Source organism: Protopterus annectens, chromosome 9.part0 (genome assembly GCF_019279795.1).
Source record: "Protopterus annectens isolate FY-2018-M chromosome 9.part0, PAN1.0, whole genome shotgun sequence".
Taxonomy (NCBI): Eukaryota; Metazoa; Chordata; order Ceratodontiformes; family Protopteridae; genus Protopterus; species Protopterus annectens.
In genome coordinates this window covers 55845790-55871725 of record NC_056743.1, presented here as the reverse complement: position 1 = coordinate 55871725, position 25936 = coordinate 55845790, and the positions used below count along the sequence as shown (strand labels likewise).

The 25936-nt window shown below is 44.5% G+C and overlaps 1 protein-coding gene across 1 annotated transcript in view; it reads right to left on the bottom strand.

Annotated features, from left to right (window-relative positions):
* LOC122810494 (neuron navigator 2-like) overlaps window positions 1-25936 on the bottom strand; it is a 2968645-nt gene that overhangs the window by 868327 nt on the left and 2074382 nt on the right. Inside the window, exon 22 of the mRNA XM_044082075.1 lies at window positions 25642-25830. Within this exon, the coding sequence (XP_043938010.1) occupies window positions 25642-25830 (189 nt within the window). The remainder of the gene's footprint in view (window positions 1-25641; window positions 25831-25936) is intronic.

Genomic DNA, 25936 nt, shown 5'->3' with positions numbered 1-25936 from the left:
ATTCTGTTTTCCTGGTACGAATTTGGCCTGCAGTTGGATGTTGAGATTCAGGCCTAGGTTCCACAGATCCATTGCCATCCGGCATAGAGGGTAGAAATGCGTGCCTCCCTGTTTGTTTATGTACCACATGACTGTGGTATTGTCTGTCCTTATCAGCAGATGTCCTTGCTGGAGGAATGATTTGAAGGCCTCGATTGCATGCTTCACTGCCAGCATCTCCTTTAGGTTTATGTGCAAATTCAGCTGGTCTTGAGACCATAGGCCTTGGATACACTTGTCTTCCATGTGTGCTCCCCATCCTAGGTCTGAGGCGTCCATGGTGATGGTCTGTCTTGGTTGTGGTTTGTAGAAAGGCAACCCTCTGTTGGTCTGGCAGGCCTGAGCCCACCACAGGAATTCCATTTTCAGGCATGGAATGATTGGTATCATGGTTTCTAGACTGTGCCTGTGTTGAGACCATACATTCCTTAGGTACCATTGTAATTTCCTCATATGCAGCCTGGCATGCGGGATCAAGATTATGCAGGATGCCATGTAACCCAGGGCCTGCAGGACTTTCCTTGCAGTAAGCTGAGTTTGTCTTGTCAAAGCCATGAAGTAAAGTGGGAGTTGCTTTTGTTTTTCTTCGGTGAGAAAAGCCATCTGAGTTATTGTGTCCAGATCCGCACCCAAAAATGTTATCCTTTGGGATGGCACTAGTCTTGACTTCTGGATGTTGACTGTGTATCCCAAGGCCTGTAACAGGTGTATGACATAGGCCAAATCCTTTATTAGTTTTGTCTTGTTGTCCGCTTGTATTAGGCAGTCGTCCAGGTATGGGTAGATTTGAATTCCCTGAAGCCTGCAATGTGCAATTACTGATGCCAGGCATTTCGTGAATACTCTGGGCGCAGTAGATAAGCCAAAGGGCAATGCTGAGAATTGACAATGCTCTGATCCTGCAAGAAATCTGAAGTGTCTTCTGCAATCTGGTCATATAGGGATGTGCAGGTATGCCTCCTTGAGATCTAGAGTCACCAGCCAAGACTCCTTGCCCAACCTGGGAAGAAGTTGCTGTAGGGTCAGCATCTTGAATTTTGGCACAATGAGATACGTGTTTAGTGCAGACAAGTCAAGAATAGGCCTCCATTGGGTTTCTTTTCTTGGTACAAGGAATAGTCTGGAGTAAAATCCTTGGCCTTGTTCCATAGACGGTACCCTTTCTATTGCTTTCATCTGAAGTAAATTGTTGATTTGTCTTAGAGCCTCTGGCTTCTGGTTTGGTGGAAGGTTTGGCATTCCGCTCTTTTTTGGTAAAGTGTGGAAGTGAAACCTGTATCCTTAGTCTATTGTTTGCAATGTCCATTTGTCTTTTGTAATGCAATGCCAGTTTTTTTGAGAATAAAGCCAACTTTCCGCCCAAGGGTGCTTCCAGTTGTTCCCTGGTAGGCGGAATCAGAGCCAAGTCATTGTGTCTGTCCTGTGGAAGTGGTTGTAGTGGCAGCTGTGGCAGTATTCCTCTGGTTGGCAGGTTGCCACTGACGACCCCTGTAGGCACCCTTTGATTGACCTCTGCCTCTTGGGCATCTATTCCTGCCCCTCTGTGCTCTGGAGGTGTCTGGAAAGGACCAATTCTTTGAAGGACAGTTTCTGCTGAACCTCGGAGGTTGGACCTGCAGAAAATCCTTTACTGTTTGCACAGATTTTGCTTTTTCTTCCACTTTCTTTAGAATCTCCTGTGCAGGGGAGCCAAATAAACTTTGTTTCTCCATTGGAGCATCTAGGAGTTTAACCTTGACATGGTCTGGTAAAGATTGCTCTTTTAGCCAGGCATGCCTTTGAATTACTGCTCCAGTCATAGCTGATCTAAATGAAGCCTCCAGTGCATCATAGCCACATTTTAAGAAATGATTACTGACCTGCTGAGAGTTATGTACCAAATCCTGAAGGGACTTACGGTCTAAAGGTTCAGGAGAAGAAAGTTTTTTATTCAGCTGATCTAACAAATATTCCTGGTACTGTATCATATGGAATTGACAGTTTAATGCCCTGGCAGAAAGAGTAGCAGATGTATAAACCTTTTTTCCCCATCTCTCTAATGCTCTTGACTCTCTTTCAGAGGGTAGGGGGGTTTTGGCAGTGGCAGCTGCAACACCTTTTGGGCCCTGAGAAATAGTTTCTGGGTCTGCAGCATGGGCTTTATACAAGTGGAAGTGAGAATCCGGGACCCTGTAATATCTGTCAGGTTTGGCAGGGGCCGGGGGAAGAGAATCAGGGGCAGAACTGACATCATTATACGCATCATCAACTACAGTTAGCACAGGAGGTATGGCTAAAGGCCTATGCTGTGGCAAGTGTAAAAAGGTCCTTAGTCTTTTTCTAGAATCAGAGAAATCCTGACCCTGCCATTGAAAGTGCTCCCTCATTGAGTGCAAAGTCTCCCCAAAGGAAGAGTCTTCTGGAGGGGAGGCAGAAGGAATAGAGTCTTCTGCATCTGAATCCTCATAAGGTGAGTATGGCCCTTCCTGATGGTCTGATAAATCAGATAATCAGAGGAGAGAGGTTCAGGGGGTTCAGTCCTAGGCCTTTTGTCAGGAGGAGGTTGAGAGGCCCTGTCTGGGTGAGGTTGGGAACCCCTAATCAGAGATATAATGTCCTCAGCAAGGCTGAGAATCTGAGAACTTGAGGAAGGTCTCTGAGAGGTAGATTTTGCAGGTAAAGCTTTTGAAATTTTAGCTGCTTTAGCCCTGGAGAAGGCCTTAATCGACATAGAAGCAGGGGGCCTAGCTGCCCCACATGCAGGTGTAGAAATGTCCAATGGAATGGTGTCGGACAATTCTTGTGTGCTTGCTTCTTCGGTAGGGATTTCTGTAGCCGACTCAGCCGGGGCCTCTCTGGCCTCGGTTGTCGGAGGTATGATTTCGGCAGAAGTAAGAACCGAGGACTCTGTTTCAGCCGAAACCGAGACACTCGTGGTAGGCCTAACCGTGGTTTCAGCCGAAACTGCGGGCCGCGAGTGTCGGCCCTTTTCCTTGCGTTTTTTGGCTAAATGTGTAGTCGGAGTCTCCGACGGCATTTTATATGCAAAAGCGGATCCAAAAAACTCTTCTGCAAACTCCGACCGACATCTAAGAGTCCGTCGGTTGAAGGAGGCACATAAACAAGCTGATACGTCGTGGTCTGGGCCTAAGCAAGGAAGGCAGTAAGAATGGAAATCCTTATGAGGTATTTGTTTCCCACAAGTTAAACAATTATTTACTTTGTCTGACATCGGCTGAGGCAAGAAAGAGTCCCCAACGGGGTACTTAGCTTTTTTAGAAGTCTTCGGTAGCTGAAATCTCTGGATCTGACCGACCGGCACTTGCGAACAGCTTCTGCTTCGGGCACCGCGCGGCAAGAAAGACCGAGGAAAATGGCGTTGGCTGATGCCTTTATACCCCAGAAGCTCTGACTTCGGGGAAAGTGCGACATCAGCCGAGGCCAGACCCAGACTTTGGAATCCGGCCGACCAAAGGGCTGCCTGAGGCAGGATAACCCATTTGTTATGACTGCAGATGCATCCTTGAAGGACATCTTCTCTTCCTCAGCAGATATGCTGGAAGAATCCGATCCTGAACAGGACAAAACCTCAGAAGAAACACCCCTACTCCTTTTAGGAGGATAAGGCTGAGAACCCCTAATAAGAGTTAACAAATCATTAGCCATTTTAACCATTTGGGATTGAGGGGAACCAGAAGGAACTGGAGCCTGCCTTTTTACAGGCTTACGAGTGGAAGGCTTACCTGCAAGCCTGAAGGACTCGGGAGGCCTGGAAACCACCGAAGGAACAACAGGAGTGGAAGAAAGAAGTTTGCTGCCTGAGTGCAAATTGGAGGTCTCTGACCCCAGAGTCTGCTTAGCAGTACCGGCTCTAGCAGAAGAGGCGACCGGCGACAGGTTGGAAGACAGTGGAGGCCGAAGGCCTAAGGGACTCAGACTCAAGGCCTGCAGTTGTACATCTGTGGACTTCAGGGACTGCTAAAGCGTCTCACTGACTCCTGCCTGACTGACAACCAACTTAACCTCATCCGAGGACTTAGTTTTCTGAGGCCTGTCACGGTCCTTGTCCTTACATTTTTTCGGAATATCCGAAGCCTGAAGACCGGCGGACGCCATACCAACAAACATAGGCCAAACTCCGAAATGCTTAGCTAAAATCTTAGCCAGACGATGGATAGTACGTGGACTAAAAGAGGCACAAAGATTACAATTGGGAACGTCGTGATCAAGGCCTAAACAGATAATGCAATAAGAATGAAAATCTCTATGGGGAATCCGATTTCCACAGGTAAGGCAATTATTAACTTTTTTCTGACATTTGTTAAGGCAAGAAAAAGGGGATCGCCAATGGGGTGCCTAGCTGTAGTAGACTTCAACTCTTTATAGTCGGAAACCAACAAAGGTAAACTGTTGACTGGCACTCGTGCATGAAAAGCTTCTGCTTCGGGCTCAGTGGCAAGGAAGACTGAGGAAGTGAATTATGGTTGCCTCCTTTTGTATCGGACGCCCTGATGTCCTTTACAACAGACAGCAGCCGACGTCATTCATACTTACCTTTGGTATTCTGGCTGACTGAGGGCTACCGGGAGCCCGATAACCCATTTGTTAGGACTGAAACAGTGAAACACGATGAACATCAGGGCAGCTGATGCCATTACATCAATTTTTCTTGCTCCAAATGTCAGGAGCCACCAATAGGGAGCTAAGTTATGGTGGAAAAAAACGCCACCAGTAAAAAGTAAATACCAATAACCCTGTAAGGGGTGAGTAAGAGAAATACAAAAGGAGAGAGACAAGGGGGCTGGAGGGTGGGAAACCAGGACTGCAACAGTGGATACACTCGAACATCTACATTTATGGTAAGTGTACACAATTGTACTATGTTCTTTGTGTTTCACTGTTGCAGTCATCACACTTGGGTAGATTCCCAAAGCTGAAGAATGGGTGGAGGCAGTGAAGAAGAGTTGGGGTTGGCTAGTATGCCCTGCAGGATTGCTGTTGCAAAACCCACCCTGGATTTGGAAAAGATAGGCAGGTGGTAATGCTTGGTGAAGGTGTGAACAGAACTCCAAGTAGGAGCTTCCAGAATGCCCCTGGTAGGAACTCTAAGGAATGCTGCTGAGGTTGAAGTTGCCCTAGTGGAATGTGTTCTGAACCCCCAGAGGGGGGGGGGCAGAAATGCATACAGTGTGCTATCCATTTAGAGATGGTTTATTTTGATATGGCCTTGTCCTCTGCCCCTGATGCAAGGCTGACTAGTAACTGGTCAGATTTCTTGAAGGACTTAGTCCTATCAAGGTAGAATCTGAGCCGTCTGTGCACATCTAAGGAGTATAGGATCCTTTCCCCCTTATTTTGAGGATTAGGAAAAATGGTGGGCAAATGGATAGATTGGTTATGAGCCACACTGGACACCACTTTAGGCATAAAAGTAGGATTAGTCCTGAGGGAGACACTGTCAGCATGGAAAATAATGAAGGGTTCCACAGCCATAACTGCTTGTAGCTCAGACACTCTTCTAGCTGAAGTGATGGCCAGAAGCAAGGCTGTTTTCCAAGAGAGGAATTTTAACTCTGCTGATGCTGCAAGCTCAAAGGGGGTAAGCAGGAGTTTTTGGGAAATGTATAGATTTAGAGGTTTACCAAGGATAGGGCATCCACTTTCCAGGCCTTTCTGTGAGGTATCCTGGTGCAGAATTTGCTGAGGACCACTGGAAGGATAGGGCATCCACTTTCCAGGCCTTGCTGTCAGGTACCCTGGTGCAGAATTTGCTGAGCTGGTGACAGTAGGGGGAGACAAATAGGTCCACCATCGGGGTACCCCATTTCTGGGTTAGAAGGCTGAAGGTGCTGAGGTCTAATTGTCACCCGTGTGGGTCTAGGAGACTTCTGCTTAAGTCATCTGCCAGAGAGGTTTGTTTACCTGGCAGGAATTGAGCTTTTAGGTGAATACGCATAGCCAAGGCAGTGTTCCACAGTGTCATGGCTAGCCTGCATAGTGGGTAAGAGTGGGCTCCCCCCTGCTTGTTGATGTATTACATCACTGTGGTGTTGTCGGTTTTTATTAGAAGAGGACCTAGAAAGAGGAGGGATCTGAAAGCTGTCAGAGTATGCTGAACAACTAGCATCTCTTTTTGGTTGATGTGCAGATGAATTTGGTTTGGGGTCCAGTGGCCCTGAATGCACCTGCCATCCAGATGTGCCCCCCAGGCATAGTCTGATGCATCTGTGGTTAGGGTCAGGGTGGCGTGGGGTTGTTTAAAGGGAAGTCCCTTGTTGTGGTTGCATGCTGCTGCCCACTAAAGAAACTCTGCCCTGAGACCAGGAATGATAGGTATGGTGGTTTCCAGGTCCTGAGAATGTTGGCACCAAAGACTTTTTAAGTACCACTGAAGTTACCTCATATGCAGTCTGGCATATGGAATTAGTAGAATGCAGGAGGCCATGAACCCTAGAGCCTGCAGGATTTTTCTTGCCGACACTTGGGTTCTGGTGGCCATTTGAGAGAAGTAGGCTGTTAGATAGGCTAGTTTTTCTTGAGTAAGGAATGCTATCTGGGAAGCTGTGTCCAAGCTTGCTTCCAGGAATACAATCTTTTGACTGGTGACTAGTTTTGATTTTTTTTTTTTTTTGTTGATAGTGTACCCCAGGGAGGTTAGCGGGTCTTTTACAAATGTCAGGTGTTGCAACAGCTTTTCCTGACTGTCTGCCTGAATCAGGCAATTGCAATAAGCAATGGTTGGAGCCAGGCATTTTGTGAAGACTCTGAGAGCAGTGGATAAGCCAAAGGGGAGTGCACAGAACTGATAATGTATAGATCCTACCCTGAAACATAGATATTTACTGATAGGGATGTGCAGATAGGCTTCCTTTAGGTCTAGGGTGGCTAACTAGGCATCTTTGGACAGCATAGGGAGAAGCTGCTGTAGGGTGCACATTTTGAATTTTGGTACCACCAGGAAGGTGTTTAGAATGGATAGATCTAAGATTGTGCACCGGTTGCCCTCTTTTTCTGGGTACCAGGAACAGTCTGGAATAAAAACCTTGGCCTATCTGTTCTGCAGGAACAGGCTGAATTGCTCTTGTGGAGAACAGGGATTGAACTTGGTTTTGTGCCTCTGCCCACTAGTTTGGAGGTAAGTCTGGGAACCCTTTTGGGGTTGGGAGCGTGTGGAAATAAAAGGTGTACCCCTGGGATACTATGTTGAGGACTCATCGATCGTTGGTGATGGAGGTCCAGTTTTGTGCATGGTGGGTAAGTTTTCCTCCTAGGGGCACGAGCAATTGGGCAGAGGTGAGGAGTGGAGTTGAGAAGTCATTGTGAATTCTTTCCGTAAGGGGGAGGCTTAGCACTCCCTGTTTTTGAAGTGGAGGTACTCCATTGCTTAGATCTCTGCATACCCTGAGACTGTAATCTGACATCAGTTAGAGCAAGAAAAAAGTATCCCTAATGGGGTACTTAGCGTTAGAAGACTTCAGGATGATTTAGTTCGGAAACGAAAACTCGGGTAGCGTCCTACCGCACTCATGAAAACTGCTTCTGCTTCGGGCTCCTCGGCAAGAAAGACTGATGTAATGACGTCGGCTGCTTATTTTTATACCCCTGACGACCTGACGTCAGTTCTGAAGTGACAGCAACCGAAGCAGAAATACTAAGTCTCTGGTATTCGGGCCAACTGAGGGCTACCTGCTGGCAGATAACCAAAGTATGATGACTGCAACAGTGAAACATGAAGAAAGTACAGTTTTGTACCTACCATAAATGTAGATGTCCGAACTGGATAGCATCTGCAGTCATAACAAGTGGGTTGTCCTGTCGTCAGGCAGCCCTGCAGTCGGCCGGATTCCAAAGTCCGGGTCCGGCTTCGGCTGATGTCGCACTCCACCCGACGTCATCTCTGTTGGTCTTCGGGTATAAAAGCATCAGCCGACGCCATTTTCCTCAGTGTTTCTTGCCCCAGATGCCAGTAGCCCTCTTGCAGGGTAAAATTTGGATAGATGCCAATGTTTCCAAATAGATAGAGGTAAACACAACAATAAGCATATATGTACATATATACAAACAAATACACCATAAAAGACTCCCCCCCGACAGCTAGCTATTAGGAGGGTAAACACCCTAGGAGTACCACAGAGGGAAGGAGGGAGGGTAATCCTGACTGCAGATGCTATCCAGTTCGGACATCTACATTTATGGTAGGTACAAAACTGTACTATGTCCTTCATGGATGCATCTGCAGTCATAACAAGTGGGTAGAATACCATAGCCAACTAGCGGAGGAGGATAAAGGTAGATTATGGTGTGTTTAGGATCCCTTGCAGTACAGCAGTGGCAAACCCTGCTCGGGATCTGGAATAAAGAGGCAAATTATAATGCTTGGCAAATGTATGCACGGAGGTCCAAGTAGCCGCCTCAATAATGTCTTTGGTTGCCACTCCTCGTAAGAAGGCTGTGGTAGTGGCTGTTGCCCTTGTAGAATGAGGTCTTATGTTCTGTGGAATTGGTTTTCCATGGAAGGAGTAACAGTATCGTATGCAATTTCCTATCCATTTGGAGATTGTCTGTTTGGAAATAGCTTTTCCTTCCCTTCCTGTTGCATAGGCTACAAAAAGTTGGTCAGTCTTTCTGCTATTTTTTGTTCTGTCCAAGTAGTAGCGTAGCTGTCTATGTACATCCAAGGTATGCAGTATTCTTTCCCCTCTGTTTTGTGGGTTGGGAAAGAAGGTAGGTAGGTGGATTGCCTGGTTTAAAGATACTCTGGATACCACCTTAGGCATAAATGTAGGATTAGTCCTCAAGGACACTCTATCTTGGTGGAAGATTAGGAAGGGTTGCACTGCCATTAAGGCCTGTAGTTCTGAAACCCTCCTTGCTGAAGTAATTGCCAGTAGGAAAGCAGTTTTCCATGACAGGTGTTGTAGGTCTGCTGTTGCTGCTGGTTCAAAGGGTGCTAGTGTCAACTTTTCTAGCACAAAGTTTAAGTCCCAAGCTGGTAATGGTGGTTTCCTTGGAGGTTTTACATTCTTGATTCCTCTGAGGAACTGCCTGAGCAAAGGGTGCGAAAAAACAGGTGGATCAAAGCTGTATTCTGCTGAAATAGCTGATGCATGTATCTTGATGGAGGAGTAGGACAGGCCTGAATGAAGAAGTTCGGCCAGATACTCCAGAATGTTAGGCATATCTATGTTTGACACATCTTTTCCTCTTCGGTACTCCAAATGACAAACCTTTTCCATTTTCCAGCATAGTTCTTTCTTGTTGAAGGTCTGCGTGCTTCAAGAATAATGTCTTTAACTCTTTGGGAAAGTTCTGGATTAGCTGCTGCTATGTGATGTTCCATGCAGTCAGTTGCAGCGTTTTAGGTTTGGATGTATGATGCTGTAGTTGTTCTGAGTTAACATCAAAGGCATCAGGGTATTGGCCACATGTTGTTCGAGACATGCTCTTCAGTAGTGGGTACCAGTGTTGTCTTGGCCAGTTTGGGGCTATCAGGATTATCCTTGGACGTTCTTCCTTGATTTTTAGTAGTACCTTGTGTATCAAAGGAAGAGGTGGGAATGCATATGCTGTTAGGCCTTTCCAGTTGAAGGAGAGTGAGTCCACTTTCCATGCTAGTGGGTGGAATGTCCTTGTGCAGAATTTTTGAGCTGGTGATTGAGAGGTGATGCGAATAGGTCTATCTGTGGCATTCCCCATTTCTTTGAGATGGTCTTGAAGATGTCCGGTGCAGCTTCCATTCGTGGGCATCCGAAGTGGTTCTGCTTAGTATGTCTGCTAGAGTATTGTCTTTCCCCGGTACAAATATTGCCTGTAACTGAATGTTGTAGCTGAGTGCCAGGGTCCACAGCTCCAAGGTCATTCTGCATAGGGGGTATGAATGAGTGCCTCCCTGTTTGTTGATGTACCACATGACTGTGGTGTTGTCTGTCCTTATCATCAACTGGCCCTCTTTGAGGAATGGTTTGAACTTTTGGATTGCCAGTTTTACTGCCAGCATTTCTTTTAGATTGATGTGCAGGTGAAGTTGATCCTGTGTCCACAATCCTTGCACGCATTTGTCTAGCATGTGGGCCCCCATCCTAGGTCTGAAGCGTCTGTTGTGATGGTCTGGCTTGGTTGACATCTGCGGAAGGGCAGGCCTGGGTTTGACTGGCATGCCTGAGCCCACCATAGGAACTCCTGTTTTAAGCATGGAATTAGTGGGATTTCTGTTTCTAGACTGTGTCTGTGTTGGGACCATAAATTCTTTAGGTACCACTGTAGTTTCCTCATATGTAGTCTGGCAAATGGGACCAAGATTATGCATGATGCCATGAAGCCCAAGGCCTGTAGAAATTTTCTTGCTGTTAACTTGTTCAGTTTTGTTAGTGCCAAGAAGTAAAGAGGAAGTTCTTTTGTTTTTCTGTAGTCAGGAATGCCATTTGTTGTACTGTGTCCAATTCAGCCCAAGAATGTCCTTGTTTGGGATGGTATCAGCCTTGACTTTTGTAAATTGACTGTGTATCCCAGTCCTTGTAGCAAGTAAATGACCCTTTGTAAATCTGTTGTCAGCTTGCTTTTGTTGTCCCCTTGAAGCAGGCAGTCGTCCAGGTATGGGTAAATTTGAATTCCCTGTAGTCTGCAATGGGCGATTACTGATGCCAGGCATTTTGTGAATACTCTGGGCGCAGTAGATAAGCCAAAGGGCAATGCTGAGAATTGATAGTGCTCTGATCCTGCAAGAAATCTGAGGTATCTTCTGCAGATTGGTCGAATGGGGACGTGCAGGTATGCCTCCTTGAGATCTAGAGTTACCAGCCAAGACTCCTTGCCCAGCATGGGAAGAAGTTGCTGTAGGGTCAGCATTTTGAATTTTGGGACAATGATGTATGTATTTAAGGTGGACAGGTCTAGAATTGGTCTCCAACTTTTTTCCTTTCTTGGAACTAGGAATAGTCTGGAGTAGAACCCTTTCCTTGTTCTGCTGTTGGCACTCTTTCCACAGCTCTCATGTTTGCTAACTCCATTATCTGGCGTAGACCCTCTGTTTTCTGATTTCGAGGTAGATTTGGCATTCCTCTTTGTCTGGTAAAGTGTGGAAGTGAAACCGGTAACCTTGATCTATGGTTTGTAAAATCCACTTGTCTTTTGTTATGTAGTGCCAGTTCTTTGAAAATAAGGTTAACTTTCCGCCTAGAGGAGCTGCTATTTGTTCCCTGGTAGGCGGATTTAGGATTAAGTCGCTGTGGTTGTGCTGATGTAGTGGCAGTGGCTGTGTCTGTGCCTCTGTTGTTACCTTGCCACTGTCGTCCTCTGTAGGCACCTCCTCTGGATTGGTTTCTGCCTCTGGAACGTCTATTCCTGCCCCTTTGAAATTTTGTGGAGTCAGGAAAGGACCAATTTTTGGCAGGCCAGTTCCTGCTAAACCTTGGGGTTGAACCTGCAAGAAATCTTTAACAGTTTGAACAGATTTTGCCTTTTCTTCCATTTTCTTCATAACCTGCTGGGCAGGTGTACCAAACAAACTTGTCTTGTCCATAGGAGCATCTAGCAACTTAGCTTTAACATGATCCGGTAAAGCTTGTTCCTTTAGCCATGCATGTCTTCTTATCACTGTGCCTGTCATGGCTGATCTAAATGAAGCCTCCAGTGCATCATAGCCACATTTTAAGGAATGGTTGCTAACCTGTTGTATGTTATTTACCATCTCTAATACATATTTCTTATCAAGAGATTCATCAGTAGTTAGTTTTTTAGTTAACTGATCAAGCATAAACTCTTGGTATTGTATCATGTGAAACTGACAGTTTAAAGCTCTAGCTGAGAGAGTAGCTGAAGTGTAGACCTTTTTACCCCATCTGTCTAGTGACCTTGCTTCCCTTTCAGAAGGAATAGGGTTTTTAGCTGTGGTCGCGGCTACTGCCTTGGGACCCTGGGATATAGTTTCTGGGTCTGCAAGTGGGGCCTTGTAAAGGTGGTGATGAGTATCTGGCACCCTGTAAAATCTGTCTGGTTTGGCAGTGGCTGGGGGTAAAGAATCTGGAGGAGGGAGCCTCAGGCTGGTCAGTTATGTCTGATTCATCAGCAGAATCATCAGAAGACACTGGCTCAGGGGGCTCTGCCCTAGGTCTCTTCTCTGGGGGCTGAGAGGCCCTGTCTGGGTGAGATTGAGATCCTCTAATTAAAGAAATTAAATCTTCTGCCAAAGAAAGCATTTGAGAACTAGAAGAGGGCCTGGATGAGGGGGGGTTTAACAGGCACTGATTTAGTAGTCTTGGCTGCTTTAGCCCTGGCGAAGGCCTTAATGGACATGGCTGCTGGAGGCCTAGCAGCACCATGTGCTGGGGTAGAGACATCCAAGGGGATGGTGTCTGATAAGTCAACCACCGTAGTGGGTAAAATTTCTGAGGTCGATTCAAGAATTGTAGCAGGGGCCTCAGTTGTAAGAATAGGTTCAGCTGTACTTTGAGCAGTTTTCGGTTTCGGCCGAAACCGAGACACTCGCAGTTTGCTTTGCCGTGGTTTCGGCCGAAACCGCGGACCGCGAGTGTCGGTCTTTATCTTTGCGTTTTTTGGAAGATTGGGTAGTCGGAGGATCCGACGGCATAATGTACGCAAAATCAGTACCGAAAAACTGTTCTGCAAACTCCGACCGACGCCTAAGCGTTCGTCGGTTGAAAGAGGCACAGGCCGAACAGGCTGCTACGTCGTGGGCTGGGCCTAAACAAGGCAGACAGTAAGAGTGGAAATCTTTATGAGGTATTTGTTTCCCACAGGTTAAACAATTGTTAACATTTTCTGACATCGGCTGAGGCAAGAAAGAGTCCCCAACGGGGTACTTAGCTTTAGAAGTCTTCGAAGTAGTATTCGGTAGAAGTAATCTCTGGATCCGACCGACCGGCACTTGCGAACAGCTTTTGCTTCGGGTGCCACGCGGCAAGAAAGACTGAGGAAAATGGCGTCGGCTGATGCTTTTATACCCGAAGACCAACAGAGATGACGTCGGGTGGAGTGCGACATCAGCCGAAGCCGGACCCGGACTTTGGAATCCGGCCGACTGCAGGGCTGCCTGACGACAGGACAACCCACTTGTTATGACTGCAGATGCATCCATGAAGGACATCATCTACATACCCATAAGTCTCACAAGTCGCATATGCAAAGCCATGAAAAGAATCATCAAGAAAATTATCAATAATGTCAATGTAAACCTCCAGCCGCTGGACCCAACCCAATCTGGTTTTGTCAAGGGGAGGTCATGCCTGCTCGACCTGGGGGACTTCTTTGAGAAGGTCGCCAAAGCAACGGATGATGGCAAAATGGTTCACACTGCCTACCTTGACCTGGCCAAGGCATGTAACACAATACTCCAGTCGGGCATTGTTGACAAACTCAAAAGGTGAGGTACAAACCCTTATGTAACCTTGTAAATAAGCAAGTTGGCTCACAGACAAGCCAGGGTATTAGAATTTGGGAGTCCACCCCTACAAAGAGGCCAGTCACAAGCAGAGTCCCTAAGGGATCGGTCCTGGGACTGCTTATTTTTGATATTTTACTTTTCTGAAGTCAAGGCCAGTGTCAGTGGCCTCTGGTTGAGTAAATTTGCAGATGACTGCAAATTAAGAGCAGTCAGTGAATCACCCACTGACCCAAATGTTCTCCAGGAATGGCTGATGCAGACAAATAACTGGTGCCAGAGACACTGACTAAACCTAAATGCCAAGAAATGCAATAACAGTATCCTTTGGGAAGCCATCCATCCCTGGTAACTATTATACAGACAACACACCCCTAAGAGCTGACGTGGAAGTCAAGGACTTAGGGACACACACAGTAATCTTGCCTTTGACCATCACTTGTCTACAGTAATGAGGAAAACATTCTACGTTGTGCAAATTATAAACAAACGTATGGCATCTAGGTCCACGAATGTCATTGTCACACTACATTCAACATTCATCAGATCCATCAGTGAGTACAATGTCACCTTTGTTATGTACCTAACCAGGCACATCCAAAAACTGGAGCATCCACAAAGGTTCCTCATCAAAAGAATACAGGGCATCATATTCAATGGAGACAACCTCAAAGCCCTATCCCTGTATTCCGTCTCTTACAGGCTGCTGAGGGGAGATCTATGCCTGGCATACAAGACATTGTCAGACCCCACCATGATCGGCCTCCTGCATAAACACAAAACAATCAGCACCAGAATTTCCTGTTCCAAAGACCAAATCCTTGCCTGCGATACAAACAAGAACTGCTGGACAGACAGGTTATGTATCCCAGAGACTACCCCTTCTCTGGAACAGGCTCCCTATCTATGTGAAGCAGAGTTCCTCTCTAACCCAATTCAACTGTAACTGGATGGGGAACAGGAAATTCATCCCTGGTTTGGCATTTATGTCTCTAATGGACACAGGCAGCTTGTACGTATAAAGGGTACTGGACCTTGTCAGAGATTTGGGATAAACGGCTAGGCTAGGTCATTAGCCTAGTACACACCTATAAATCTATGACCCTATAAGGCCACCAATGGCCCTACCTACTCCAATTCCTCCCACCTAAATAATGTCTGCCCAATTCCCTCCACCAGACTGATACTGGTGCTAGTTAACAGCTAACATTTTACAGACATGCACTAATTCCCTCCATCAGACTGATACTGGTGCTAGTTAACAGCTATCATTCATAGGTTCATAGGTTGATACTAGGCTATCTGCCCTAGGGCATTTATAAGCCAAGCCAGAGTGTGGTTGGCTTTCGCCACCCTTTTAGATTAGTTGACTGTGCCTCTGTATAGTAGGTCACAGAAGATAGTCCTTTTAAGGTTAGTTTACTGTGCCTCTGTCTAGTAGGGACACAGAAGAGATCCCAGGGGTAAACCTACAATCTCCCATCCACTCGTCAAGATTTCTCTTGAAGAGGGTCATTGAGGGGTTCTGCCTAACACGGATTGGGATTTTGTTCCAGAGTGAGGGGAGACTCTGGTATATGAATCTGTCCCTCCAGCATGTTGTGTTTATTTCTGTGCTGAGGTTTAAGTCCCTGGAGCGTGTAGCTCTAAGGGATTTGGATTTCCTGAGGTGGTGCATGCCCATTAATTCTGGGTTGGACATGGCTTTATACGTCAGGCACAGATAGCCTCTGAGTAGGCGGTAAGCAACTGAGTAGAGCTGGAGTTTCTTTAGCCTAACTGCGTAGGGCATCTGTTTGAGTCCCTTGAGCCTCTTGGTGAGGTACTTTTGGGGTCTTTCCAGTTGCTGCAGGTGTCGGGTAAGGTACATGCCAAATGGGGCATTGTATTCAATTATGGGCCTGATGAGTGATGAGTAGAGGGGCACAATGACCTCTCTTGATCTAGATGTGAACCCTTTCATGATAAGGTGGGCTATATAGAAGGTCTTTCTAACCACTTTGGCAACGTGATTGTCAAAGGAGAGAGTGCTATCTACTTGGGTCCCCAAATCCCTAATTACTTCTTCTGTACTTAATGGATTACCACCTATGCAGTCATTTGTGGTCACTTTGTTTTTCCCAAAGGGGATGACTATGCACTTTTTGGCATTTAGCTTTAGGCCATGGCTCTGGCACCAGTTATCCGTCTCTGTGAGACCCTTTTGGAGGATGCTTGTGTCAGTCGGCGAGTCGATTATGGCACCCAGTTTGCAGTCATCTGCAAACTTGGTCAGCCATAGTCCTCCCGTGTTAGCCTATACCTCAGAGAAATATATACCGAACAAGAGAGGTCCCAGGACTGAGCCTTGTGGGATGCCACTTGTAACTGGTTTAGAGTCTGACATGGCACCTGCAATTCTGACCGTGTGGGCTCTATCCCTGAGCCAGTTTGCAACCCATCTTGTGACATAAGGGTTGATATTTAAGTTGGTGAGCTTATTTATTATTCCAGAGTGGGATATTGTGTCGAAGGCTTTTGCGAGGTGCAGGTAGGCTGTGTGGACTACCTTCCCTTCATCTACGGCCTTGGTGACTGTTTCAAAGAAGCCGATCAGGTTCAAGAGGCAAGATCTGCCCTTAACAAAGCCGAATTGGGTAGGATCCAGTGTTTGGAGGTTCCCAATGTCTTTGTTTATGAGTTCCATAATGATACGCTCCATAGCTTTGCAGACCAGGCTAGTCAGACGTAAAGGGCGATAGTTTCCAGGGTCCGTTGTGGCACCACCTTTGTGGAGTGGGACCACTGTTGCTGTACGCCATTCCTTGGGTACATATCCTGTAGTAAAGCTGAGATTGAACAGTGACTTTATGTGAGGGTTCAGTTCTTCTTGGAGCTCGTGTAAGACGCAGCCCAGGACACCATCCAGTCCCATTGATGCTGTGTTTTTTGCTTTGGAGAGGGCAGCTTTCACCTGTGCATCTGTGATGTCAGGGAGGCTTACACTCTGTTGAGATAGACATTTGCTCTTCTGGAGGGAAGGGGGGGAAGAAGTTTGCACTGAACCTGTCTGCCAGGATGTTGGCAATGTCTGTGGGTTCAGTGTATTTTTTGTCATTTTGCACTAACTCAGAGCATATCTGGGAGTTGCCACCCAGGTTCCTGACATAACTAAAGAAGGCCTTGTGATTATCTTTAGCATCTTGTGCAATTTTTCTTTCGAAGCTGGCCTTAAGATGATTTTATGAGGGATCGTAGTTTCTTGCTAGTACTGATCAGAGATGCCTTCCCTTTTTGAGATTTTGCTCTATCATGTAGTAGCTTCCTCCTTCTGTTGTATAGCTTATTTATGGCTGGGGTCCACCAGACAGGTCTCCTGCCTTTGGAGGAGTGAGTCTTGGTTATATTTGGGATAGCACGATCCATGCATTCCTGTAGGTGTCCACAGCCCAGAACAAATACTATTGAAGTGAAATCATTTATACACAAGGTTATAATCTTTATACATCTAAATCTACTTGTGTTTTAAGCTTTATAGTATCTCCTTAAAAAGCCGCAAACTTATTCTACACAGCAGTGAAATAAAACGCTGGCAAAAGCCTCTTTTACCCTAACTACTCAGAAAATCAGTGTTAACTCTGAGAATAGCAAAGAATTTGGACCCAGTCCTAACAAGAAAGCTGTTACTTTCCTTTACATTTGTAAAACCCTACTGCAAAGTACAATACAAATTTGCAACTGTTTTTACCTGTTGTACTTGCTCACTGTGGAGTCGGATTAACCCCGCTCCGCCCTTATCCCACCCCCTGCCTCTGACGAATGCGAGGTTTCTTAAACCAAAGTGCCCGCCAATTTTCAAACATTTCCTGCTGTGTCGGAATCCAAAGTAGCGGATTCTACTTCTTAGGGGTATGTATAATCACACCAAACTTATGTAAAAAGGAAAATATACTCCCAATGTTACCCAGTGTTTTATTTTGATGATATTGTACCTTGTCACTGTGTATCGCAACCTCCGCACGCAGTTACCTGCTCAGAGGTAGCGTGAACACTCTGAATGTATTAGCAGTTTAAAACTACTGTAGACTCTCTCTGCTATTATAAGTGAATCGACTAAGAATAGCGACTGTGTTTAAGAGTTAATAGCCTGTAAGAATGTCTTTGTTAAGTACTATATAAGGATTGTTGACCTTTTGCTGTAGTAGTCGAGTTGAACTCAGAGCAGCGACTATGTTTTTAAAACCTTTGTTACAGTGCTAGGAACACGCGCAAGGATATATCTATCACAGCGTGGTGTCCCTTAATCTCATAGTGTTACACTAGTGGAGACTAGTGTTGTTTTATTCTTTTGGGACTATTAAAAGGATGGAATGAGTCGCGAAGGTGCCTCATATAGCAAGCTGATATATTTTACTGCATTGTTTTTTGTAATGAAAGTCTTCCCAAGCAAACTAAATGTGTTTTTCCTACATCTGTTAAGGTACTGCCCTGCAGCCCTGTTAACTTCCCCTGGCCACCCTCTGAAGTCCGCGCTCTAGAAGAAAGCAGCCCAGAACAAATACTATTGAACTGAAATCATTTACACACAAGGTTATAATCTTTATACACCTAAATCTACTTGTGTTTTAAGCTTTATAGTATCTCCTTAAAAAGCCGCGAACTTATTCTACACAGCAGTGAAATAAAACGCTGGCAAAAGCCTCTTTTACCCTAACTACTCAGAAAATCAGTGTTAACTCTGAGAATAGCAAAGAATTTGGACCCAGTCCTAACAAGAAAGCTGTTACTTTCCTTTACATTTGTAAAACCCTACTGCAAAGTACAATACAAATTTGCAACTGTTTTTACCTGTTGTACTTGCTCACTGTGGAGTCGGATTAACCCCGCTCCGCTCGCCCTCGCTGCGCCCGGGCTCGCTCCGCGCCCCACCCTGCCCCCATATCCCACCCGCCCCCAGTAGTCCTACTTTTATACTTACCCAGCCACACCCCCTCCATTAGCCCTAGCCACACAAAACGCTCATACCTCCCCTCTCTCAACGCCCTCCCACATCACCTAGGTCACTATCTTTTCTCCACCCTCTCCCCATCCCCCCTCTCCCTTAAAACAATAACAAAACACCCATACCTGCATATCCTGCAGCCAATTATTCTTCAAAATGAAATCCTTCCTACCCCGGAACACGAAAACAGCCCCAATAACTGTAACCCTCAGCCTGACAGTGATTATCGCACTATACCTACTAACTAAATATGAAAACCAATCATACTCAGGTTTTCATTATCCAAAATGCCAAACCAATACCCCCACAACTAAGTTCAATTCCATTGACCCCAATCAATACCTTATCATCAAAACAGCATCTACTATGTACCACCATCCATATAGACTATACATAATCTACCCCAAATCCAACAACATTGAAAAACTACACCACAAACTTATGAAACTAATCGAGTATCTTAGAAAAAACATTAACAAAGATGGGGACATTCACCCAAATCCTGGACCACCAGTAAACGATCCCTCTAACAACACATCCTTATTTCCAAGACCTCTAGACTCCCTTCTTATATATCACCTGAATATTAGAAGCCTAAACAACAAAATTCATAACCTACATGCTCTCTTAGCAACCCACCTCCCTGACATTATGTGCCTCACCGAAACCTGGCTCAAACCAGAAACTAAAGACAATGAAATCCTGCCACCGGGATATAGCGTTTATAGGACCGATCGCCTCAAAAAAAGAGGAGGGGGCACCGCTGTCCTCTTTAAAAACACACTCAATGTTATTCCAAACCCTGTTCAACCACCCAAAATGCCCAATGTAGAGCTAACAGCTCTAAAACTACAACTAAATAAAGAAAAAAGTATTAACCTCATTGTGATCTATATCCCCCCTGGGAAAAACTCAGACACTCTTGAAAACATTCTAAGTTGGCTGACCAACAACCTCCCGCAAGAAACCATAATCTTGGGGGATGTAAACATTGACTGGAATCAATGTGTGTCAGAATCTGACCCAACTAATATCAATCTCCACGGCTTTTCAAATTATAACCACCCCCACCAGAACAGGCAGCACCAAACAAAAAGAAAGCATCCTAGATTGGATACTTACCAACAATAATCCAGAAAAGTACAAAGCTGGGACCATACCAAATGAGCTCAGCGATCACCTCATCACTTATATGATAAAAAGTAAAATAGGTAGCCACAAACCCCCTGTCCTCAGAACTGTTAGAAGTACCAAACACTTTGACCTCACTAGGTTCCGAAATGAGCTCCAATCCTATAACTGGTCAGTCCTTAAGTACCTCCCACTTGATGAGGCAGTATCAAATTTTAACACTTCATTCCTAAAAATACTTGATTTATACGCCCCCAAACGCTCAATCAAAACAAAAGCTCAAATAGCACCATGGTTATCAAAAGACACTATTACCAAAATTAAAACCAGAAATAAAGCATGGAATAAATGGCGTTTTACCAAATCACCCCTAGATCGGAATAGATTCCAACAACTAAGAAATGAAACAAAAAAGCACATCTCATCTGACAAAAAGAACTACTATCTCCAACTACAAGAAACAAACCAAAAGAACCCCCAAAAGTTTTGGGCAGGAATAAATAAACTTCTCCACCCTGGTAGGTCCTCCACACCTACACCAGCTAACCTAACTACGAAAAACCCAGAAGAAGTCGCTACATCCTTTAACACCTTCTTCATCGACATCATAAAATCCTTAGCCAACCAACAAAACGTCCCCCATTACCCAACAATAGCCTCCACCCTAAAGACCAAGCCACTATTCAACCTACAACCTGTCCCTACTGCATACATCCAATCCTTACTAAAGAAATTAAAACCTACCACCCTCGCCGCAGACCTTCTGCCAGCTGTATTTTTACAAAAAGCTGCAGATATCATTGCCTACCCCATCTCTATCTTAATTAATCGCACCATAACTGAATCCACAATCCCCTCCATATGGAAAATCGCCCATGTCATTCCACTCCATAAAGGAGGCCCTTCCACTGAACTTTCAAATTACAGGCCAATAGCCATACTATCACCACTAGCTAAAATAATGGAAAAATGTATACACAAACAACTCATGCAGCACCTAACTCAGAACAACCTCCTAACTGACTCTCAACATGGCTTCAGGCCAAAACACAGCACTACTACTGCTCTCCTCTCATTTACTAACACTATCAATCTAAACCGGAATGACAAAAAAATATCTTCAGCTCTCTTCTTGGACCTATCAAAAGCTTTTGATATGGTCAACCACAAACTCCTGCATGAAACTCTTAAAACTCTCTACCTAGACACCTCAACCCTTGACTGGTTTCATGCCTATCTTTCTGATAGGCAGCAAGCCGTGCTCTGGTACAACAAGCTCTCAGACTGCCTACCTAACACTATTGGAGTACCCCAGGGCTCCATACTTGGCCCTCTCCTATTCTCCATCTTTATTAACGATCTAGACAAAATCATTCCAGAATCCACATGTATTCAATACGCTGATGACTCTACATTAATATGCTCAGATACATCCCCAGCTTCCCTACTATCCAAAACTCAAGACTGTTTCACTGCAGTTGAAAAATGGCTATCCAAACGCCAACTTATCCTAAACCCTAAAAAAACAAAAATGCTCCTTTTTCATCCCACCCATAAAACACCAACCTTTCCCTTTAGCATACAATCCAACAATGGTACCATCATCTCCCCAGACACCTACACCAAGCTACTAGGAGTCACCATTGATAACAAACTCAGATTTGATGTTCACATCAGCCAAACTATTAAGACTGTTAATAAAAAACTGGGGTCCCTCTATAGAATAAAATCCTTTCTGACTCCCATCGCAAAAGCTGCCATTGCTCGCACCCACCTCCTATCTACCCTCCTGTATGCCTCCCCAATACTTACAAACCCCAACAAATCGGAACTATCCAAACTCTCCTGTTGTTATAATCATATTGCCAGATTTGTAACTGGCTTACCCTACAAAACCCATCATTGTATCAATCTTCAGAACTTAGACTGGCTAGAACTACCCAACCTAATCCTACAGCAACAACTCATAGTCACTTATAAAGTACTCTCTCAACCAGATAACACCCCTGGTCTGAGTAGACTACTCACCCCTTATATAAACCAAAACAGACTTAGATCATCTCATAGATCACTGGTACAGACGCTTAAATCCCATAACACAGGAGGGGACTCTTTGTTTTCCAACACAGTCGGTAAAACATGGAACTCTCTCCCACCCAGTCTCACTAATTCCACCTCCATTCATTCTTTCAAGAAAGGTCTCACCCACCACTTCAAAACCCACTGGCTTTGCCAGTGTTCCAATCCAGACTAAGTAACTCTCCCAGTCCTTTTCATTTATACCTTCCATCAAGGCAAAAGCCACCTACTTTCTACCTGAATCTCATAACATTAAGATCTCACCCTCTTCTCTACAATTGTTAGTGTGCATATTATTGTAATTGTAATCCTGTTTTTCTCTTCTTACACCTATGTATCTATGTATCTTCTTCTCTACAATTGTTAGTGTACATATTATTGTATTTGTAATCTTTATTTTTCTCCTCTCACATCTATGTATGAAATGTATAATATATTACCATATATACCTGTCATATATTGTTATCATATGCTTTGTAATATTGGAGCTTTTCTCCCCGGGCCTCCGCTGAAAACGGACATGTGTCCAGTCAGACTATCCCGGTCAACAAATGTAAAATAAAAATAAAATAAAATAAAAATAAATTCTGCGGTTTGGGCCGTATTTTCCACTGGCCCAGGGCCTTTGAAGGATTCCACCTTGGTTTTGAGAAGTGTGAAGTTTGCTTTTGAGAAGTTCTTCACCGTGGTTTCCTTGGCTGGGGGTGATGTCCAGTGAGATTAATTTATGGTCAGATCTTACCAATGAGAGGTATACACCTCTGGTATGGAACATAGAGTCCCCATGTTGGTGATGATCAGGTCCAATATGTTTTCCCCTCTTGTGGGAGTGGTGACCAGTTGTTCCATAGCATTTGAGTTCATAAATTCTAGGAACCGTTGGGCGAGGGTGTTTGGGCTTGAGTAGTGCCCCCAGTCTATGTTTGGGTAGTTGAAGTCACCCAATATAATGGTGTTTGGAGACACCTTCATATTCTCCAGTGTTCTCAGGAAAGCCGAGTGGGGTTCCTGAGTTTGGGAGGGTGGTCTGTAGCAGGCTACAAACTGAAAGGCAGTTTTGTCCACTGTTAGTTGCACATGGATGGTCTCTGATGCTTCGTGCAGTGCCACTAACCTGGAGGTGTGGGTATCTTTGATGAATATGGATACTCTCCCTCCTTTTGCGGTTCGGTCTAAGTTTTGGGGCCGAAAAGCATGGTATGAGGTATAACCTGGTCGTGCTGGGGTGCTCTCGGGAGCCTTGAACCAGGTTTCTGTTACTGCACAGATATCGATATTCTCCATACTGAGGAGAGCCTCGAGTGAGTGCATCTTGAGGGTTAGACTTCTGGCGTTGAGCAGCATTACCCTTAGTTTCTTTTTCCTTGTGTTGTCTATGGAGGTGGGTTTGTCTTTTGAGCCTTGCCCAAAAAAGGCACTATGGGGGTGGCAAGAGCCTTAGCCAGTATTCAAAAGCCCAGGGGTGACAGGTGCAAGCCGTCCCTAGTGAAGCAACGTGGCATGTCGAGCATGTCATCCCAGGCTGACAGACACTGGATCCCCTTTGAATGACACCAATACTTTAGCCAATTGTTAAAATTGATAATTTTGTCTTTATACTGTGGCATCATTCTTGGTGAGGATAAGATGCTACTCAAGGTCAGGGTCATACCGGCCTAGGCTGCATGATCAGAGAGCTCCTCTACGTCTCTCTTCATGTAGTCCAGGGAGGTACGTCTCAGGTCATTCACACCAGCATGGACAATGACGGAGTCATATTTGTTCTTGTACTTGATTTGGAGTGACCTGAGTGCTTGTGTTATGTGGCGGATCCTGGCACCCGACAGGCAGCTTACAGTGACCTTCTCTTTGTTCAGCCTGGTGAGTGGGACATCAGTGTGTCTGACAATAGAGTCACCTATTACAAGTGTACTAGGTGTGTTGTTTAGCCTTAAGGGATGTGACTGTGTGGCACACTGACTTTGTGAATTATGTGATAAGTGGGTATTGTTTTACAGACATGCACCAATTCCTTCCACCAGACTGATACTGGGGCTAATTAACAGCTAACATTTCACAGACATGCACCAATTCCCTCCACCAGACTGATACTGGTGCTAGTTAACAGCTAACATTTTACAGACCTGCACCAATTCCCTCCACTAGACTGATACTGGTGCTAGTTAACAGCTAACATTTTACAGACTTGCACCAATTCTCTCCACCAGACTGATACTGGTGCTAGTTAACAGCTAACATTTTACAGACCTGCACCAATTCCCTCCATCAGACTGATACTGGTGCTAGTTAACAGCTAACATTTTACAGACCTGCACCAATTCCCTCCATCAGACTGATACTGGTGCTAGTTAACAGTTAACATTTTACAGACCCAGACCTGCAGTAGTATTTTTGATACTATACTATCCCAGTGTTTATGTTGCTGTTTTTCCTCCTCAGGTTTCAAACAGAACTCACTTCAGACTCAATGAATTCTGGTCAACGTTAGTTTTAAATGAATATCATAATTCCACCAGAGTCACTGTTTCATCTCTTCTCTTAAATAAATGACCCAATTCATCTAATCGCTGTTACTGTTTTGTAACCTAATTATCTTAATTCCACCAACCACAGTTACCGTTTCATACTGTCTCTTTTCCCGTATGAGCTCGGAAGGAATGCCGAAATCCAACTACTCATACAAGTCAGCACAGTGACAACCTCCTCCAACTGCGCTGTCCTGCCTCCCAAAGGGGACGGAAAAGTTGTGGAGGACTGTGATACCCCTTTTTGCACAAATAAGGTGACGTGACAACTTACTGGAAAAGACAGCTTGCTCTCTTTATAGCACACAACACAGACCAGGAAATTTTAGATACAGTCCTAATGTACAGTTTTGTCCAGTTGGTGAAGGAACCTACTAAGGAATATAATTTTCCTGATATTAATGTAAGAAATTGTGTGCATTTAGTTTCAAATGTCAAAACTGATCTCTCCAAGTTATTCAGATCACAATTCTCTAACATACATTTTATTAGGATACACAAAAACACCATCAGTTAGGAAAATATAGGACTGTAATGCATTTATCTATTTAGGTATATGGAATTATATCAACAATGTCAGTTGGTTAAAGCTTCTATTAAACCTGATGCAAGACATCTAACTCTGGAAAAAATCCTGATCAACACAACTGAAGCTGCTACTGGGATTTATTTTTTAAATAAATTTACTTAAATGAGTGCAATCTTACAATGCTTTACAATACATGTATACATCCTATTTTAGAAAACAATAACTCATTTTGCATTTACACAATGAAACAATTAAATACAACTGAGTCTGTTCAAAGCAAAATTTACTAAACAGATACCACTTACAAGAGATTTAACTTATTTCAACGGGTGTAAAAAAAAAAATGAACCCATTTTTCACTTCACTAAAGTTACTTTGATGGTAAAATAGCTGCATTCAAGGCCTACAAAGATATGTTACAGACAATACTTAATCATCACATTCTCATAATTATAAGAATATTAATTTCTGTATTCAGCTTAACAGAAAAAGTTTAAGGAGCAAATTTTTTTAAGACAAGCAACATCAAGGATTTCGAACAAAATCCAGTGAGATGTGTGTTCATCAGGGAACCTAAAACAAATTTTGACAACTTGGTGAATGAAGATGTTTTTATCCTCGATGGCCTTTGGGTCTGAACACTGTTTGCTAAATGAATGAATTATATGAAAACAATACTTCACCTCTGAATATCTGACACCTGCAGAAAATATTCTAGACTTTGACATGCCTTAAAAGTTCATAGGTAGTTATTAGGTATGTGGTCAAGGAGACCACGGAGTAGCCTAGTCCAGTTTCCCAACTGCTGCTCAGCACTGTCTGGTTAAGTGACCTCCTCAGAATTGCACAGTATGCAGACAGGCAGAGGGAATCAAACAGCTGTCTACAGGAAGCAGTTCATTAACACCACAGGAAGCAGTTTATTAACAGCTCATTGTCTAATCCTATAATTACCAGACCTTAGTGACTTTGTTTAACTTACCTTCTTCAAATCCATCACGGAAAGAAGCAGAGTGAGTCATGGTCCTGTTTTTCTCATCCAGGGATACAGAGCTATTCCGAAAACAAAGGTCATTATACGTCTCATACGATCCTTCTGTAGTAGGTACAGAGTAGTTACGAACCATGGCTGGGTTTGACAAACTCATCTGCGCAGCTGTAGTTGGACTTGCTAAAAGAAGATGGGTTACAACTTAGAAATCTCCATTAATATGTTTAAACACCTGCCCAAAAGACAAGCTCCATAAATAAGTGCACACTGTTTTATAAAATGTAGT